Source organism: Berghia stephanieae, chromosome 1 (assembly GCF_034508935.2).
Source record: "Berghia stephanieae isolate SIO BIC M18660-M18661 chromosome 1, UCSD_Bste_1.3, whole genome shotgun sequence".
Taxonomy (NCBI): domain Eukaryota; kingdom Metazoa; phylum Mollusca; class Gastropoda; order Nudibranchia; family Aeolidiidae; genus Berghia; species Berghia stephanieae.
This window is the reverse complement of record NC_088360.1, coordinates 109268164-109288163: the sequence shown is the minus strand read 5'-3', so window position 1 is coordinate 109288163 and position 20000 is coordinate 109268164. Positions and strand designations below refer to the sequence as shown.

Sequence of the window (20000 nt, the reverse complement as noted above, 5' to 3'; positions counted from 1 at the left end):
TGCTTGTTACACTTTTTTTTTCAACAGAGACAACGCTGTTAACGCCCAGCCAGGTGCTCGGTTTACATCTGAGAACGGTGTGAGAATGTGAGTAAGGAGCCTTTTCCAAGGACTCAACTCAACTATGCGCCGAGCAAGCAAGGCTTGAATCCAGGACTTTCCGATCCGAAAGCGAGTGTCATACCACAAGACCACAGAAACCGTCGTGCCTTGACACAGCACAATACGGAGTTATAGTTAGACACCGAAGCTCGCCTAACGAACGACTTGCCCAACACGTGACCATTTTTTTTCTCGCGTCCTCTCGTCTAATCTCGTCACTCCCGAATAGAAAGAGGAGGCGGAGCTCATATGATATAACGCAATGAAAGTTCTGTCCGATGACGGGTGGAGGGATATCACCTCTCCAAAACTTACCTTATTATATGAGATCTTGAGATTCTTATCCAATCATCGATTGCTCGTTTGACAGTTCGCTTGTGAACAGTTAGGAGACCATCTCTTGATTTATGGGCAGGCGGCTTTGCGTAAAGGCGGTGAGTGTTGTATACATCAAAGAGTACCGCTGACGATGGGTAAATAGTGGTTGTGTAACCCAAAAGCCCTGCCGTCTCGACTGCAAGGTCTTGTATGTAATAGTTGCGTCACCATCTCAAGGCTCAGGAATTAATTAGTGAGCTGATTCAAACAATGTGGGTTTCAAATTTATCGTATACGTAATCATTTGGAAGCTACAGAGAAAGGTGTTTTTGTGTAATCCCTTTCACACACACACACGCGCGCGCGCACACACACACACACACACACACACACAAACATATACAAACAATACACAAACAATACACATCCTGGTCATCTATTGCCTATATTATTAATGTTAATATATACATCCCATGCTGATTGTCACTACCCCCCCCCCCCCCCCCCCCCCCCAACCATTTCCACCATCCAAGTACCAGCGGCCTTTTCTCTTTGATTTCGTATCATGGTCTACCGAAGCCCAACACCTCGATCGTTTGTGGGTCAACCCACCCCCCCCCCCTCCCCCACCTTCCCCCGTAATCAATTTATAATTTTCTCTCTGTATAGAGCGCCACATGCACAATTATATAATATTGAATGACACTGACCTTGCCCCTCCCCTAACACAAGCCAACAGCAACCCAAGCTATCCTCTATCACGTGACCTTAGATCCGATGCTGCATACCGCTTGAGAGTCTTCACTATCCAGATCTCGTTCATGGTCACGTGAGAAGGCTATATCCGTTCGGGTTCGGCGTTCGGGTTCGGCGTTCGACCCGATTTCGTTAAAAGCCTAATATCTAGTGACCAACGAACTATGAATATAACACCTTTAAAATAAAATAATATATATATATATATATATATATATATATATATATATATATATATATATATATATATATATATATATATACACGTTTTTGTTTGTTCATTTTTTTCTTGTTAAAAATATTTTGGCCAAAAAATTCGCCCTTCAAATATCCATCTATTAATAAGGTCCCCTAAAATTGTTAATCAAAAAAATATATAATAAAATTAAATATAAAAAACTCTCACAACTGGGATTTCATGAATCCCAGGTTTGAGAGTTTTTGACAAGAAGATGATCATTCGTTTTAATCTATCAAATTCGAAGAAGGACGAGTTTTCTGGCCAAAATTTAAAAACGTGTCCATCTCAAACCCCCACCCCCCCACCCCCACCCCACCCCCTTGAGGTACGATAGAATACGTATTATCAAAATGACACTAGGCTCAGGTTACATTGGTGGTTTCTTCTCTACGTGTTTATGTTTATAACACCTGTCTTTCCTAATCAGTAAAAAAAAAAATAAATAAAATAAAATAAAAAAGCATGTTTTGTTGTTTTTATTATATTTTGGCCAGAAAACTCGTCCTTCAAATATCGATTGATTAAAATGACATTCACCTTGTGAAAAACTCCTCCCACTTGGGAATTAAGTGAAGTGTTCGAGGAAGTCCCGGGTTTGAGAAATTCTTACCAGGACGAGGGTGCCTTTTAATCGATCGATATTCGAAGGACGAATTTTCTGGCCAAAATTTTAAACACTCGTTTGTAAAGCGCTTTGAGCACGTTAAGTGGATATTGCACTGTATAAAATCCCAATTATTTATTTATTTTTTAATTATTTTAGGGGGGGGGGGGGGGATTGGTTGTTTTAGTTCTTATTTGTTAATTGTTTTCGTTTTTTTGTTGGGGTTTTTTTTTTTTTTGTTGTATTTTTGTTTTTGTTTTTTTTTTGTTGAGTTCTTAATATTTTTTTTTCTTTGGCTTCTTTTCATGGCGTACCGCTGTGTGTACAGAAACTTCTAGACAGGGGGCCCGCAAGCAAAGTCTGGGTACATGGTAATAGTACAAATTCCTCTTTTAAAAAAACACAACCGTATCCAATTTTAGATGCAAATGAATTGTAATTTGACACTACACAATGTGACCTCTTCTTCAGTGAGGAAAAGTAAGTATCTTTCAGCCAAATATCCACAATCTATTGCATCTTTCAGCCAAATATCCACAATCTATTGCATCCTTCAGCCAAATTATATCCATAATCTATAGCATAAATGAATAAATAAAAGTAGATAATAGTGAAATACTACATTATGTAACCAGGATATCCTATTGTACAATCTAAGTAGACAACGTATTAACATCCCTAAGGCAAAACTGCGAGCGAATCGGGCGGGGCGAAGTGAAGCGAAGCGATTTACTTATGTGTCTTCACTGAAAGCGGCGATGGAAAGCGAGCGATTCAAAGCGATTCATGTACTTCACGTGTAATCATTTAATTTCTTTCAGAGTCTGCTGTGTAGACTGAAGACAATAATGTGTGCATCGAGCGATGCGAGCGAAGAAAACTGGTCAAATCTCTCGCTCCGCTCTGCTTCGCTGCTGATATGTGCCAGTTACCTCTTTATATTAATTTGTTCTTTTATGTTCTCACTCAGCTCCGCCCCGCACGCTTCGCTCGTAATGAAGCCGTAGCCTTATGCAAGCAACAGGCGCATCGTCTAACAGAGATATAATCTTTCGTATTTTTTTCCCATTCAGTTTAGATAATTACATCATGATAGTTGTCATAATTTAACATAATTCATGACTTATTGTTTATGTAAATTAAGAATAACAGACCTATTTTGTTTTTGTGTTCATTATATAATTATAAAAAGGAAATGAATACATATTACATTTAGATGAATATATTTTACATATAGATGAATATATTTTACTGCGCCCATATTTAAAAGGGAACAAAAGTATGGTGTCAAATTACTGGTTCCAATCTCATTGGAATTGTAAAACTGTTAATGTAAAACACCTTGTGCAATTGATCTCCTGGTTCCAATATTATTAGAATTGTAAAACTGTTATTGTAAAACACCTTGTGCAATTGATCTCCTGGTTCAAATCGCATTAGAATTGTAAAACTGTGATTGTAAAACACCTTGTACAACTGTATCTCCTGGTTCAAATCTCATTAGAATTGTAAAACTGTTAATGTAAAACACCTTGTGCAACTGTATCTCCTGGTTCCAATATTATTAGAATTGTAAAACTGTTATTGTAAAACACCTTGTACAACTGTATCTCCTGGTTCAAATCTCATTAGAATTGTAAAACTGTTAATGTAAAACACCTTGTGCAACTCATCTCCCAGATTCCAAATGATGACATCTTATTCTCTAGTCTAAATAAATGCTTGACCATCCGTCCTCGCTCTTTTACGTTCCATAATCCTATGGATATGCCTATAGATAGAATGCGCTTTGCCAAGGAGTTCACAACATTGCCATCCGGAAGTATAACGGACCTACACACAAACTCTGTGTAACCATGAACTTTTATAGTCTGGTTAATACAGTTTAGTGAGAACAACTCACAAACGCGGATGGCAAAAACAATAACAAAGGCCTGAGTGACGTCATCTGCATACTATCTATAGATAGTTCGAAGATGAGGTCAATCGGGTCTTTGTTATTGTTTTTTGCCATCCGCGTTTATGAGTAATGCTCACTGAACTGTATTAACCAGACTATAAACGTTCATGGATACACACAGTTTTGTGTGTTGGTCCGTTGTAATTCCGGATGGCAATGTTATGAGCTTCTTAGCCAAGCGCATACTATCTATACATCCTGCTACGAATATTATAGTTATACCGCCTTATGATTCAATAATATTATGTAACCTATTCCTTGTTAGTCCTTCGGAGGGCTGGTTACACACGTCTTCCAATGAGTTTTGAACCGGAACAGTAACAGAGGTGTGACATCACGACTTTCTGCCCTTATTCCGCTCACTTCCAACGGATAGTAGTTTGTCGATATTTGACCACTGTAATAATGATATATGAAATAAATATCATGACAATCCCTCTACTCTTCCTCCTTTTAAATAAAACAGTCAAAAATAATGCATATTGGCCGCTAACAAAAGGGGAGCAATAAGCAACAGTGTGGTTACCGTTTTGTTTTGTTTGTATCGTTTGTTTGTTTTTGTATTGTTGTTTTTTTTTTTTGGGGGGGGGGGGGGGTTGGGGGGAAGGGGGGGGGGTTGGTTTGATTTGTTTTGTTTTGTTTTTTTGTTGTTGTTGTTTGTTTTTTGGAGGGGGGGGGGGGGGGAGGGGGTGTTGACAATTCAAATTAAACTAAAAATCTACTCTCGAATTAGTTGAGAATATTATTGACATTTCTGATGTTTTTCCTATTTACTGACTTTAACTTTAACGATGATTTTATAGGTAATTGTACAACCGGGGTGTCATAATTATAATACAGTTTTTGACCAATATCATTGAATAGGTCGAAACCTCGGACATAGCTCTGTCAAGGTCCTGCCGGCTCTTCCCTGGGCCCGAAAATCCAATAGACGGTCAAAAACTGTACATTAGGTTATATATTATTCTGTATGTAGGTATGTATTTTACAAAACAACTCTAGAAATAACTAGAGGTTTGTTATAAGTATGGACCATGATTTTAACTGATAGTCAGAACTTACTTTCCGCCAGATCTGACAAGCCCAGCTACTCAATCACTGCTGGTTGGAAAGGGACATTGTGTGTGTGTGTGGGGGGGGGGGGGGATTTCGAATTCACCCGGGATCGATCTCGGTCCCTTTGCGTGTGAAACAAGGGCTCTATCAACTGAGCTATCTGAACTAACTCCCTTGTCAATATAACATTATTACATAATGAACCAGAAAATAATGGGAAATACCAAGTATTAAAATTAAATATGCTCTGCTAAAGCTTCACTGCTGTTGTTGTGTTAATTAATTTTTTTTCGGTAATGGAAACCCCTTTGTACGGTAATGAAGTTAGACAATAAAGCTGATTATAATAATTTAGAGCGGCGGCCATTATTGAGATGGCCAAACCAAAGTACCATACACGAATAAAACGCTTAAAACATATTTTGGTTAGAAAATACATAGTTGCCGTATCTAATCTGAATAAAACCCAAACACGTTTTTTTTTAATATATTAATTTGGCCTGAAAACCCGTGAATTCGTATTTAGTGTTTTAATCATCGTGTTTTGTCGATTAAAGCAGAAACACTCGAAATGTCCTTATTATTAGTCTTCGTTAATTAAATGGCAGAGTAATCCTACATCCGATTCGTTGAGACGACTCACACTTGCCACAATTGTCTAAAATCTAAATTAATATTTTTAGTTTCAGGTTTGAGATATTTCGATAAATCGGTTGTTATCTATCTAACTTGGGCTGAGTGCATTCATTTTCGTCTCCTGTTCGTGCAATGTGTCATGGACGCTATACATTCCTGTAATTTACTCAAACTAACACATGAAATAGACCAGCAAACAAAACTACGTGCAACCTAAAACGTTTATTATATTACTATTCAAACAATTATTTAGTGAGAACTGATCATCCAAGGTGTTCTTAAAACAATAACAAGGAAACTCCGTGTGTTTTGTTTTTTTCACTTTGTTAGTAGAAAACTGAAAGAAATTTTATTTTCGAGATAAAACGTTCGCGTTCGGTTCCGGTATGGTTCGGCAACAAAAACCGAGTGAGTTGCAATCACTTTGCTATGATAAAACAAAAGACCGACTGAGAGGAAATGTCAAATGGAGGCCAAGACGGACCGGACCGGAGAGGAAAATGATTGCACTCAGTTTGCAGTCTTAATCATATTCAATTTATCGATATCATTATATCATGAAGTCAACATTTTCTAGGGGGTCCCGATAACTCGCTTCACACGCAAAGAGACCGAGATCAATCCCGGGTGCATTCGAGATTTTTTTTCTGAATCCCCCCCCCCCCCCCAATACCCCTGTTCACCCAGCAGTGAATGGGGAGCTGAGTCTGTAAGATTTGGCGGAAGTACATACTTTGCGACAGACTAGCCGTCCTATCCAAAGGGACAGCAAGCAATTGCTATTGTCTGCTTCACGCTACAAAAACCGGAATAAACTCCGGCTCCATGGGCCGAATGAATGGCTCAGTAAGTAGGACGACATTTTATCGCCCAAGCTTTTAAGAAGAGATGTTTTGTCGTGACAAAGGCAGGCTAGGGATAACACGTCTACACGGGAGAACATGAATAAGTAATGCCATTGAACTATTGGCAGGGCTAGAGACCATTTTAGCCTGAGTGACATGTCGCACTATTAACTCACTCAATCCTAGAGTTGTCTTTGCTACTTTTCAAAATTGGAAGAAATGTATAGATAATATGCGCTTGGCTAAGATGCTCATAACATTGCCATCCGGAAGTATAACGGACCAACACACAAAACTGTGTGTATCCATGAACGATTATAGTCAGGTTAATACAGTTCAGTGAGCATTACTCATAAACGCGGATGGCAAAAAACAATAACAAAGACCTGAGTGACGTCATCTTAGAACTATCTATTTAAAATGAGCATGTAGTCTACAAAGATAGTTTTATTCAACAACCATTAACATGTAAAAAGTAAAAACGTTGGTTTTGATACTACGCCCATAATTTGTCTCAGAAAAATGTAATAAATGGGCATTGGGTAAAAGTAGCCCGGGTAAACTACGGATATAGTCAGTGTTAGGGTTGAGTGAGTGAAATCACGAGGAAAACACGATGGGATCCACCACTTACCATGGGCCTAAATCAAAACAAGATATTATAAAGTGAGTCGGTAGAAAGTGCAAGTAGACAACAGAGAATAAAAACTTCGCGGCGGCGAGCGGCTCGAACCGTAGCCATTGTAACAGTTATTATAACCTGACACTGACCAAAAAATGACGTCAAAATGCCAGTCTTTTGCAAGAAAAGAAAACAAATCGTGAGTTGTATTCAATAGTTCAACCAATGACATAACTTGTTTCTAGCTCTACTAACGACGCGACACAAACCTAAAAAATGACGTCAAACTGCCAGTCCTAGAGGGTCCTTGTTTCAGGCTATATGTTAACGATGGCTACGCTCGAACCCGCGACTTTACTGGTACGACAACTCCGCCTGGCCCGGGGGATGGGGGAGGGGGGGGGGGGGGGGGGGAGGAGATCGTGACTCTACCGTATGAGCTATCCACGACCCCCCCCCCCCCCTAAAAAAAAGTCGCTTCAAACGTTAGTCTAACTAGACCCTTCTCTTCCCGACTTCTTGGGGCCATGGAACGCTGTGGAATTTGTAATCTCCCATCACCTTTACCTTTTAAAGCTTTAAGCTGTGAAATTTGCAATCTCCGCAGCTGTTGAGACGCATAATGTCACACGTGGATTTGTAAGTACTGGATTAATTAAAGAATATTCCGGGATAGAATCCAATTACATTTTTCTTGAAAATCAATATGCTGGATATTAAAAGCTTTGGAGAGAAAAAAAAATTCCTTTGTAGACGTCAGGAGAAATGGTTCAAATTGGAAACAGATGACGATTCCAAGAGCAAACTATCAGTGAACGTAGTTTGAGGCCACAAAAAAACGTCATCCAGACGCCAACGCATGATCTTAATAAGAGGAATAACCAAATTTACAATATGTTAAAAACAAAACAAATGATGATACTAATAATAAATAATAATAATAATATATATAAAATAATAAAATAATAATAATAATAATAATAATAATAATAATAATAATAATAATAATAATAAATATCAGTACGTAACAGAGAGATGATTTATAATGAAAAAATAATATCTCCAAAACTAACAAAAATACATATACTGTCCCTCACCGATCAATGATTCCGCAAGGCAGTACAAAACAATAATCCCATTACTAAAATATAATATATGTTTATAATATATATATATATAATAATCATATATATATATATATTTATATAATATAATAATATATATATATATATATATATATATATATATATATATATATATATATATTATATATTTATTGTAATGGATTATTTGTTTTGTACGGCCTTGCGAGTCATGACGGTGAGGAAGCAGTCAAATTATATGTAGTTTTGAGATATATTTCATTATAATATCTCTGTTAGTACTGATATTATTATTAATTTATTATATTATTATTTTATATATTTATTATTATTATTTATTATATTTTTATTATTTTTCATCATATTTGTTTTGTTTACATATCTCGAAATATTGAGTATATCTCTTATTAAGATCATGCGTGCTCTGATGACGTTTTTTTGCTCAAAATACTAGATATTGCTGGAACTCATCTGTTTAATTTGAACCATTTCTCCTGACGTCTACACTGTCTTTAAAGTCGATATATAGAAAGTTATGATTTGATTTCTACTAGAGCAAACACTACTAACGCCACAAATAGCATCCTTTGCTACTCGGACCATATTCGCTATCAAGACATAGAAAAGACATTCCCTTCATTCATCGCCAACCCATCTTTTGCCCGCGTTCCAGCAACGACCGAACGAGGGCACGTGTAAAAATGGTTATGACAGCAAAATCGAAGCTGACGACGACGGTATGTTGCTAGTATCCACCCGCTAATGAGATAGAGAGATGGTGGTGGCCGATCCCAGAAAAAAGATGGAAGGAGAGAGGGGGGGGGGGGGGGGGTTGATAGATGCGGCCCCTCGTTACCGGGGAAAGGCAGACCTGCCTAGTATCACGAAAGTTTCGTAGAATTACGATTATTTATTTTTTTACTCCGGCTGCAGAGTTGTTGACTTTGTTTGTTTTTAAGGGTTTTAAGGCGCTTGCAACACATTAAGGTCATATCAGCGCCAGTAAAAGGGAAGAAAATGGGATAGTAAAAAGTTATAGAATTCAATTAAAGCACCCAAGAAAAGATAAGATGAAGGAGAATTGTTTAGTTTGAGATCACCTAAAAGTCTCATCCAGACACAAGCACACTAAGACGAATACAATCAAATGTTTACATATTATATATAATATGTAAACAAAACAACACAGTGCAAAACAGAGAGATGATTTACAAGGAAAAATTATCATCTCCCAAAACTCTTAACTATTCATTTGACTGATTCCCTCCCAGCTAGGGTATCCGGGCAGGTCCTGGACAAAACCAAGTAATCTCATTCCAAGACAAAGACAGAAAGCATGTTGGAAAACATATATAGGAGGATAGAAGACACAGTATGTACCTCCCTGCTAACTATGGGAGGTCAGGAACCCCACCCAGGCTGCAAAGCTTCAAATGTCTATTGGACTAGTATATCTTACTGAAAAGGAAATTGTCATTCCAGAAAACCTATATATATGACTTTGGAGCATTTTTTTTTCTTCTTTTCATCATGTTGAGGGCAAATTATAACGTGTAAAGTTATTTTTATGGTAACTTTTCTTTTTTTTTTCTTTTTTTTTTTCGTTGGAAATACGAATAATTTCTGCAATTTCAAGTAGGCAGCTCTTGAATGAAGGATGGAAGCCGCACGGTGCCAACAAGAGACAAAGATGTTGCAGAAATCGACTTGGTCTGTGGTAGTGGCGGTGGTCTGCACCCAATAATAAACGTTATGGCATCCTCTTAATATTGGCATTAACCTCGGCACGACTTTTAATCGTTAAGCCACAAGCTATTATTGGATATTCTGCGATTTGCACACTTCTTTTTAACATGATTTTGTCATCCTTAGCAGTTCACGTGGATTCGAATCCACGGGCCTTTTGATCCAAAAGGGTGACTTGGCTTATTCCTATGCCATGTTGTAGTGATATATTAAATGTCAAAAAACAAGGCATTACTTCCATTATTTATGGGAGGGTCGAGGGAGGTGGATAAAATAACAAAAAAGAGCATTGTCGAAATATGGGAGAGGGGGGGGGGGGGGGAAACAAATTAAAAAAAAAAAATTTGGCCAGAAAACTAACCCTTCACATATTAATATACGTTTACGGCTGTTAAGAAGTTAACGCCAATGTAACGGTAATGTAAATGAAAACTTGAGGGTATTCCAGCTGATCGAGCGAGAATATATTGCACTCCGGTGTTATCTGATTTTAAAATGTGACCCAACGTCTCAAAACGGTACTATGTCGGGATGAACAAGACGCTAAAAAGTCAATTTAACGTTAAACTGGTCAAAAGTCATGAATTATTGGTATTTATCACTCTTAAACTATGATATTCATTCTCCTATATAAAGCATATAAACTCAACATCAAGTCTGATATTTCTGGCTACAAACTCAATTTTCAGAAACTGAATCAACCCGACTTAATACCGTTTTGAGACGAGGGGTCACAGATGGCACCAAAATGGTGTGCGAGAAAACAGCGAACACTTCCCAAACAACAAAAGAAATCGTCAAAATATTCCTTCAGAATTGTATAATCCCAATGCAGACTAACTTCGAACTGGCCTCGCTCGCGGTCTTGTTTCTTCCTCCTACATGGCGAAACATCCTTTTAAAATTTATAAAAACAAAAATTTTAAAGGAGTTGTGTTACAACTGCAATCATAACAAGAGTGATCGTTTTTGAACTTGTTATTTATTTAATTTTTTCTCCAGGAAATTTCTTTTGTAGTTAGTTCCCTTTGGGTGTCGGAATTCAACTTCCTTTCTTACAGTTTGTATTGACGTCAAAACATTTTACAGAAAACGCTGGTTCAGATTTCAAAAATGGATTTCTTCACATTACAATATTATTTTCAAATGGCCAATCTTAATTCAAATTCAAGGTCTCAATTCGACGTGTATTTTGCTGGGGGTTTTTTTTTTACGTTTGTTGGGGCGGTGTGGCTGAGTAGTTAAAGTGTTGCATATTGTGACCTAGGAAGACCAGATTCGAGCTCAACTTTTTTTTCAAGCATTATTTGCTCTCTTGACAACAAACTTGTAATACTTGAGTATCCGACGTGTTTTCGAGGGATTATCTAAATTCTTTCACGGAACCAACAATTTTCGTAGTCTCATATTTCATTTGTACATCACAACATTTTAAAAATGTATACTCGTTATAACCCTAAAAACTTGACAATTGTTGCAGAGCAATATCGTGTACAGAATGTACTTGTTGCTTTTCTGTTAGAGTAAGAAAAAACTATTTTAGTGTTGGGTGTGGTGGTGTGTGAAGTTTCGGGACAACTTTTGAAAAGGGTCCTGTAGGGAGAGGGTTAATTCCATTTTTTGATTTTCCTGCAATGACGGATATTTGAAGAGTGACAGTATCAAACAGGTGTCCGGATTCGTTAATCTGGTTACGTGTTAAGGCCCTCCCTCTGTATTAATTTAAGCAAAAGCGCATTGTGCAAGGTAGCCCTTTGGGAAATGGTTATGCAATTGTTGATGTGTATTTTTAGTTATTCATTTTAGAAAGATCGACTGATTGACAGACAGACAGATAAAGAGACACTGACAGATAGATAGATAGATAGATAGATAGATAGATAGATAGATAGATAGATAGATAGATAGATAGAGATAGATAGATAGATAGATAGATAGATAGATAGATAGATGGATAAACAGACAGACAGTAGATAGATAGATAGATAGATAGATAGATAGATAGATAGATAGATAGATAGATAGATAGATAGATAGATAGATAGATAGATAGATAGATAGATAGATAGATAGATAGATAGATAGATAGATAGATAGATAGATAGATAGATAGATAGATAGATAGATAGATAGATAGATAGATAGATAGATAGATAGATAGATAGATAGATAGATAGATAGATAGATAGATAGATAGATAGATAGATAGATAGATAGATTGATAGATAGATAGATAGATAGATAGATAGATAGATAGATAGATAGATAGATAGATAGATAGATAGATAGATAGATAGGGATAGAGAGAAAGGAGAGAGGGGGGATGGGCAAAAACAGATTGCATGAGAACAGAGATTGTATCAGGCACAGCTTGAGCCCTCTTCCGCTGGGACCTCGCCGTTGACACCAACTCATTCTGTAGTTCCCCTGACCATTCTAAGGGTGCTAATGATGCCGGTACGTAGTGGTAGAAGTGGTAGAGGTGATGGTGATGGTGGTGGTGGTGGTTGTGTGGTTCACCAAGGTCACCAGAAATTCACCACATTATTATGCTATCCAATGAGTGGATGATAATGATGGTGGTTTGCATGAGATAACTTGAGTACTGAATACGGAGTACCGAGTACACTGCGGTTTTGGTTGGTCATTATTTCTCTACTCTAAAGATCATTATCCGATTACATCTCTTCCGTTTCACCTAAAAACCAGTGAGACCGGAAGTAGTGATTATCGACGTGCACATGATATTTGGTAGCGGGAAATGACAAAACCAAAATATTAAAAAAAAAAAAAAAAAACAAACAAACAAACAAACAAAAAAAAAAACAACAGCGAGACACATACAAAAAAAAAATAAATAAATAAATAAAAAAATAATAATCTAGCGGGGAGAAAGTGAGCCAGGGACAAGGTTAAAAAGTAAGTGTGAATGTGACTCACATAATATATTGAAACAATGCAGAGCGCTCAGAGCGTTATTAAAATCCGAGGTTTGATAGTGCCAGACAAGATGAGTCATTGTAATTTGATAGATATTTGAAGGACACATTTTCTGGGCAAATTTTTTTTAAACGTTTTTTTTCCTTTGTTTTTTGTTTTTCTTTTTCTTTGAACCCGGCCAGTTTCGTCTTGCATCCATTGGTAAGAATCAAACAATGAAATCTGCCGCATACAAAACGAATTTGAAAATTCTCTAGCAAAAAAAAAATAAAAATAAAAAATCACCTTGGAAGCAAGGTAACATGCGGCAAGATTTTAAAAAAATTGAGCTTCTATGTAGCGCAATATCCACTAAACGTGCTCAAAGCGCTTTACAAGGGGTCCCTGGCCAACAGCAACACATAACATGTAGCACGAGACATGACGCCTGTCAGGCGATATTACAATTTTCTGGGGGGGCAGAGACAACGCTGTTAACAGCCAGGTAATCATTTTACACCCGAGTACGGTAGGGTAATGTGAGTAAAGAGCATTTTCCAAGGACTCAACTATGCGCCGAGCGAGGCTGGAACCCAGGACCTTCCGATCCGAAAGCGAGTGTCATACCACAAGACCACATAGTGGTCGCACACAAGACCACACAGATTAAGAGATGACTATGCGCGTAAATTTGGTAAATTTTCTATATTTATTTATGATGTATCTAGTATCTCGATTGGAGCGATGGTCATCCATCCTTGCGGTACTGAAATAATCCGGAGCCATGTCAAAGACCGGGAGTCCCAACAGTTCAGTTGGTAGAGCACTCGTTTCACACGCAAAAGGATCAAGATCGATCCAGGGTGCAGTCGATATTTTTTTCTGATCCTCTCCTGTTCGTTCACCCAGCAGCGAATGGGTGGCTGAGTCTGTTAGATTTGGCGGAAAGTACTTTTCGATAGACTAGGAGGATAGGAAGCAATTGCTATTGACCTTTTCACGCTGCAGAAACGGGGATAAACTCCGGTTCCATAGGCCCAGTGGCTCTGAAGGACAACAGGCAAAATGTCTGTTCCAAGGCATAAGATGAACGACAAATCTTGATCGACCTGAATATTATAATTACTCAACATCAACGCCATAACTAACACAACCATAATCACTACATTTCGGTACGCAGCTGCGGTAACTATGACAACGAAAACAAAAGCAGTAGGGGCAGCGGTAGGAGCAGCTGAAGCAAGAGAGAGTGAGAGAGAGAGAGAGGCGGGGGGGGGGGAGAGAGAGAGAGAGAGAGAGAGAGAGAGAGAGAGAGAGAGAGAGAGGGAGGTGGGTGTGTGTGTGTGATTTTTCATAGGGAAATGGGCAGAAATGTTACAGACAACTCAAATGATTAACACAAAACAACGAAAACAACTATACACATACACACACACACACACAGAGACACACACACATACATGCACATACAATCAACATACACTCATCCTTGCACACAGGGTCAATGACCTGGGCCCAAGTGTACATATTAGCAGGCCTGATAACCGAACGCAACTTATTATTGATTTGGAATTACTGTATGGACAATATCAATTTTGCTTTGAACGTATTCCCATTACAACAATGAGCCCATTATAGTTAGGGTTATAGGGCCTACGAATATGCACACAACGGCCTAAGTAGCTCAATAGAGACATGACATTCAAATATTTACCGAGACAATTTCCAGCATCTCCTGCCTCGAGATGTAGCCATTTCCGTCCAAATCGTACATACTGAACGCCCATTTTAGTTTCTGCTCCAATTTTCCCCTAGACGTGACACTGAGGGCACAAATAAACTCGCGGAAATCTATAGAACCGTCACTGTTCGTGTCAAAGGTACGAAATACATGCTCAGCAAATTTAGAAGCGTCGCCGTAGGGGAAGAAATTGCCGTAAATTTTCTTAAATTCGTCCACTGTAAGGTGTCCGCTTGGACAATCTTTGAGGAATCCTTTATACCACTCCTGGAGTTCATGTTCCGTGAATTGCGTTTCACTGACGAGATCTTCTAAGACTTCGGGTTTGAGTTTGCTGTTTTGTTTACCCATGGTGTCGGGATTTTGGTGTTGTCGATGATGGTGGTGGTGGTGGTGAGGAGAAGGAGGAGGCGGAGGATGATGATGATGATGGTAGTTGGGATGAAGATGAATTATGTTTGTCGTCTGATTTGAGATGTTCTACAGTAAGCCTGATGAACAGGCTCTGCGTTTTGGAGGCAAGCAGTAGTTACGTCGGTGTCGCCGAATTGCGTGGTTTTTCAGGGGGAATGTGTTGTATCTTCCCGATGATGGACGATGGCTCCTTTACGGATGTGACATCAGCAATGACTGTTTATAAATCATCAACCTGAGAGAGAGACAGAAACATAGCATGAGATGTAAACATGGTATAAGATTGATCGACTCTAATAGTGACCGTAAAAATATTCATAGAACACTTCAGTAATTTGTTGACTAGATAAGATTTTAAAATATCCAAAGATACACTTTTCCATGAAATTAATAGTGGTCTGGTTGCTTTTATGTTGGCGATAATGGCAAAGAGAATGGCATAGGAATTCATGATAGGTGGTGGTGATGATGACGACGACGACGATGATGATGATGATGATGATGATGATGATGATGATGATGATGATGATGATGATGATGATGATGATAATGGTGATGATGATGACCACCACCACTATCAACCACTCCAATGGCATTATACTTAGCCTTCGTTTACCTCTCTCCCACACCCTTCTTACTTCGTACCGTACCCCGTCCACCAGCGTACTCATAACAACAACAACAACAACAACAATATACTCCACCATGATCGATATAGTTGTCGACTGACATCAGTCGTAGAAGAGTAGAAAACATTCACGGACAATTTCATGTAGACTGTATCACGTTGCATAAACATTTCGCACCCAATCAGCCCCTGGGTTTTACTGTTTATACCCCCCCCCCCCCCTCCCAACCCAATCTATCCCTAGTGTCTTTTCAGCTTTCAGGGGAATGCAACTAACACTATATTTATGTCAACGGAGATAGGAAGTGCCTGCTCTCTCCCTTTGGCAAACAAATCGTGCCGGTATAAATAAATTATAAAGGAATCTGGTTTATTATGGTCTTCCATCTCTCCCCCCGCCTTGCCTCCCAACTTTCCCCTAAGCATGAAAGTGAAAGTAACCTAATATCGTTTTTAGTTCTGTCTTATATTTCATAATATGATCAGTATCCGTTTGTCTCCATTCTTTCATCTTCTGTACTTTCTCGCTTTCGAAATTCCCCTCTTTCACGGACTATAACAGGAAGGTGTTCATTTACTGATAGGTTTCTTTATTTCTTTCTTTCTTTATCTAGTTGTATATTTATTCATTAATTGTTTTATTTATTTATCTATCTATCTATCTATCTATTTATCTATCTATCTATTTATCTATCTATCTATCTATCTATCTATCTATCTATCTATCTATCTATCTATCTATCTATCTATCTATCTATCTATCTATCTATCTATGTACTTATTTATTCATATATTTATTTATCTATTTATCTATTTATTTAGTTAGTTATTTGTTTATTCATTGATTTGTTTTTCTATTAATTTAATTATACATCCATTCATACACTCATTAAAATTGATACAGTTTAAATTTGTTGCTTCGAATTGATTTCAACAAAGAATCATTTAAGTGGCTTTATATCACCATCATCCTCATCCTCATCATCATCATTTTCATCGTCTCCATTGTCATCAGTACATCAACTGGAAGTCGCAGGTTTGATATTTTTTGACAAGATGAGGTCAAACATGCACACATTATGCGCGCGTACACAAACAACACACTTAGATAAGGGGGGAACGAGACAGAGAGAAAGAGAGAGAGAGAGAGAGAGAGAGAGAGAGAGAAGGAAAGAGAGGGTGCATGATGAGACAACGAGAGAGGGGTGGGGGGGGGGGGGGGGGATAAGTGACAGAGAGATAGAGATGAGGAGAGAGGAAAAAGAGAAGAGAGAAGAGAGGAAGAAGATAGAGGAGTGATAGAGAAGAGACATAGAGAGAGAGGAGGGAGAAAAAAGAGAGAGAGAGAGAGAGAGAGAGATGGATAGATGAGATAGATAGATGATAGATAGATAGATAGATATGATAGATAGATAGATAGATAGATAGATAGATAGATAGATAGATAGATAAAGCGAGAGAGAGAGGGAGAGAGAGAGAGAGAGAGAGAGAGAGAGAGAGAGAGAGAGAGAGAGAGATGTAATGAATTACAGAGGCCATGTGAGACTAATATGGGAGAGGGGCTGACAACAATGTCCGAACAGACTTGGAAATCAATAGGACACAAAACGCGGGATTTGTGGCTTGTGGAAACCGGTCGCCGTCATTACAGGGGTAGATGAATAGATGAATGGATGGATGGATGGATAGATGGATGGATGGAGGTAGGGAGGGATGGATAGATGGATGCGTGGATGGATGGAGTAAGGGATGGATAGATAGATGCTTGGATTGATGGAGTAAGGGATGGATAGATGGATGGATGGATGGATTGATGAATGGATGGATGGATGGATGAATGATTGGATAGATGGATGGATTGATGAATGGATGGATGGACGATGGATGGATGAAGCCTCAGGCTTGGGAGTTTCTGACAAGATAATGGCCATACAAATCCATAAATATAAACATATGAAGGACGATTTTTCTGGAAAAAGATTTTTAAAACGCGACTTTTTCAGGGTACGGCATATCTATATTTATAAATGGCAGCTATGGCGTAGAAATACAACCCGTGTTTCATTGACACCCTAAATAGCTTTACTCTTACTACTGGTCTTGAACCTTAGACCTACGAGTTACTAGTGAACACAACATTAGTCCATGAATCTGCACAATTTTTCATAAGCAATTCAAAGCGCATAGAGCATGGGATTAAAAATGCATATGCATACATATTTCAGAGAACATTGGTACACATCGAGATGTAAATTGTCGTTAATTACGCTTTAACTGAACTTGAGCTTTTATACAGCGCAATATCCACTAAACGTGCCCAAGCAAAGCGCTTTAGAAAAGGTCCCTGACCAACAGCAACACGTAACATGTAGAACGAGACATTTTTTCCCCCGACAGAGACAGCGCTGTTACACCCAGGTACTCCTTTTACACCTGAGTACTGTGAGAGGATGTGAGTAAAGAGCCTTTTCCGAGGACTCAACTATGAGCCCAGCGAGGCTCAACCCAGGACCTTCCGATCCGAAAGCGAGTGTCATCATACCATTAGACCACAATAGCCGCTCATACAAGATGGACGCTGTGAGGACGTTACCGTTTAGGGAGATTGATTAGCCTTACATATCATACAGATCGTGTTCTGGACGAGTAGACGATTGGCAAATGTTGCGCATTGAGCATGGAATTTAAAGGGACAGCAGATCGAGGTGTAAACTGGCGTCACAAGATGGACGCTGTGAGGACGTTATCGTTTAGGGAGATTGATCGGCCTTACATACAAGTCGTGTTCTGGACTAGGTGAATGGACGAGTACGAGTAGAGACGATTGCCAGATATATAAATTATAAAAACAAAAACCATGAAATAATAGAGCTAAACTTTTTGATAAAAGGAACTATTTACAAAATATTTAAAGTATAATTATGATCAACTCCTACAATATTGTTTCGAACATTCGTTCTCATCAGGAAGATTACTTTCACTTATATATATATATATATATATATATATAGGAGCTATTTATAAAATATTTCAAGTATAATAATGATCAACTTCTACAACATTGATTTACAATGAAAAATTTATCATCTCCCAAAATTATAATTATCTATATATTCCTCGCAGCCAAAGACTCGGGCCAGGACCAGGACAAAGCTAAGTTCCAAGACAAAGAGAGAAAGCAATTGGAAAACATGTATTATAGGGGTATGGAAAACAAAGCAGGAACCCCACCAATGGACGGATGGATGAATGGATGTATGGATGGGTGGATGGATGGATGCATGGATGAATAGATGAATAGATATATCGATAGAGTCTGTTGGAAGGATGAGTGGATCGGTGAATGGATGGATGGATGGATGGATGCATGGATGAATAGATAAATAGATAGATTCTGATGGAAGGATGGGTGGATGGGTGAATGGATGGATGGATGGATGCATGGATGAATAGATGAATAGATATATGGATAGATTCTGATGGAAGGATGGATTGGTGAGTGGATAGCAGAACGTGGGAGAAATTATGGACGAATGGATGAGCCCCTTGATGAATGGACGGACGGAAGAGGGCACCTCCTTAGCTTGTTTCAAGGCCTGAAAGAATGATAGGACGCCAGACAGAGATGGACTGACCGACGACCGACTCCAAAAGAATAATCGATGAAACGAAAAATCTGGGATTTTAAGCTTGTCATTAACTAACCAGTTAAAAACTGTCGTGCTCTGGGAAAAAAAACTCGTATTTAAAAATTTGTCCAGAAAACTCGTCCTTCAAATATCGATCGATTTAAATGGCCCTCATCTTGGTAAAATCTCTCGAACCTGGGAATTTAAGGAAGACTTCCCGAAGTCCCAGGTTAAAGAGTTTTTGCCAGGATGAGGGTCATTTAAATCGATCAGTATTCGAAGGACGGGCTTTCTGGCCAAATTCTGAAATACGAGTTGTTGTTTGTTGTTTTTTTTGTTTTTTTACCAGAGTAATGGTTAAGCATACTCGATGAAAAGATGGAGATTTGGATGGAAGAGCAAAAGTGGATGAAGTGATATAGGGAATGAGATTAGCGGAATAGTAGCGTCCCTTGACTGGACGTCAGCCATAGTCTGTGACGTCACCGGCGGAGAAGTTATTGGAGAGAGAACGTCATGTTGGTTGTGCGCATGCGTCTCTCGTTCTCGCTTCCGGTGAAAGCGGCTTGAGACACTTCAAAACCAAATTGACGTTCTCTCTGTAAGGTGACGTCCAATCAAGGGACGCTACTCTTCCGCTAATCTCATTCCCTATTGGGGGATGATTGTCAGACGTAGCG

At 38.5% G+C, this 20000-nt stretch overlaps 1 protein-coding gene across 3 annotated transcripts in view; it reads right to left on the bottom strand.

Moving 5' to 3' along the window:
- Positions 1 to 20000, bottom strand: part of LOC144962696 (neurocalcin) — a 233048-nt gene that overhangs the window by 43482 nt on the left and 169566 nt on the right. For all 3 annotated transcript variants that reach the window (XM_078895852.1, XM_078895853.1, XM_078895851.1), the window contains one exon: positions 14623 to 15298. In XM_078895852.1, the coding sequence (XP_078751978.1) occupies positions 14623 to 15000 (378 nt within the window). In that variant the 5' untranslated portion in view covers positions 15001 to 15298. The remainder of the gene's footprint in view (positions 1 to 14622; positions 15299 to 20000) is intronic.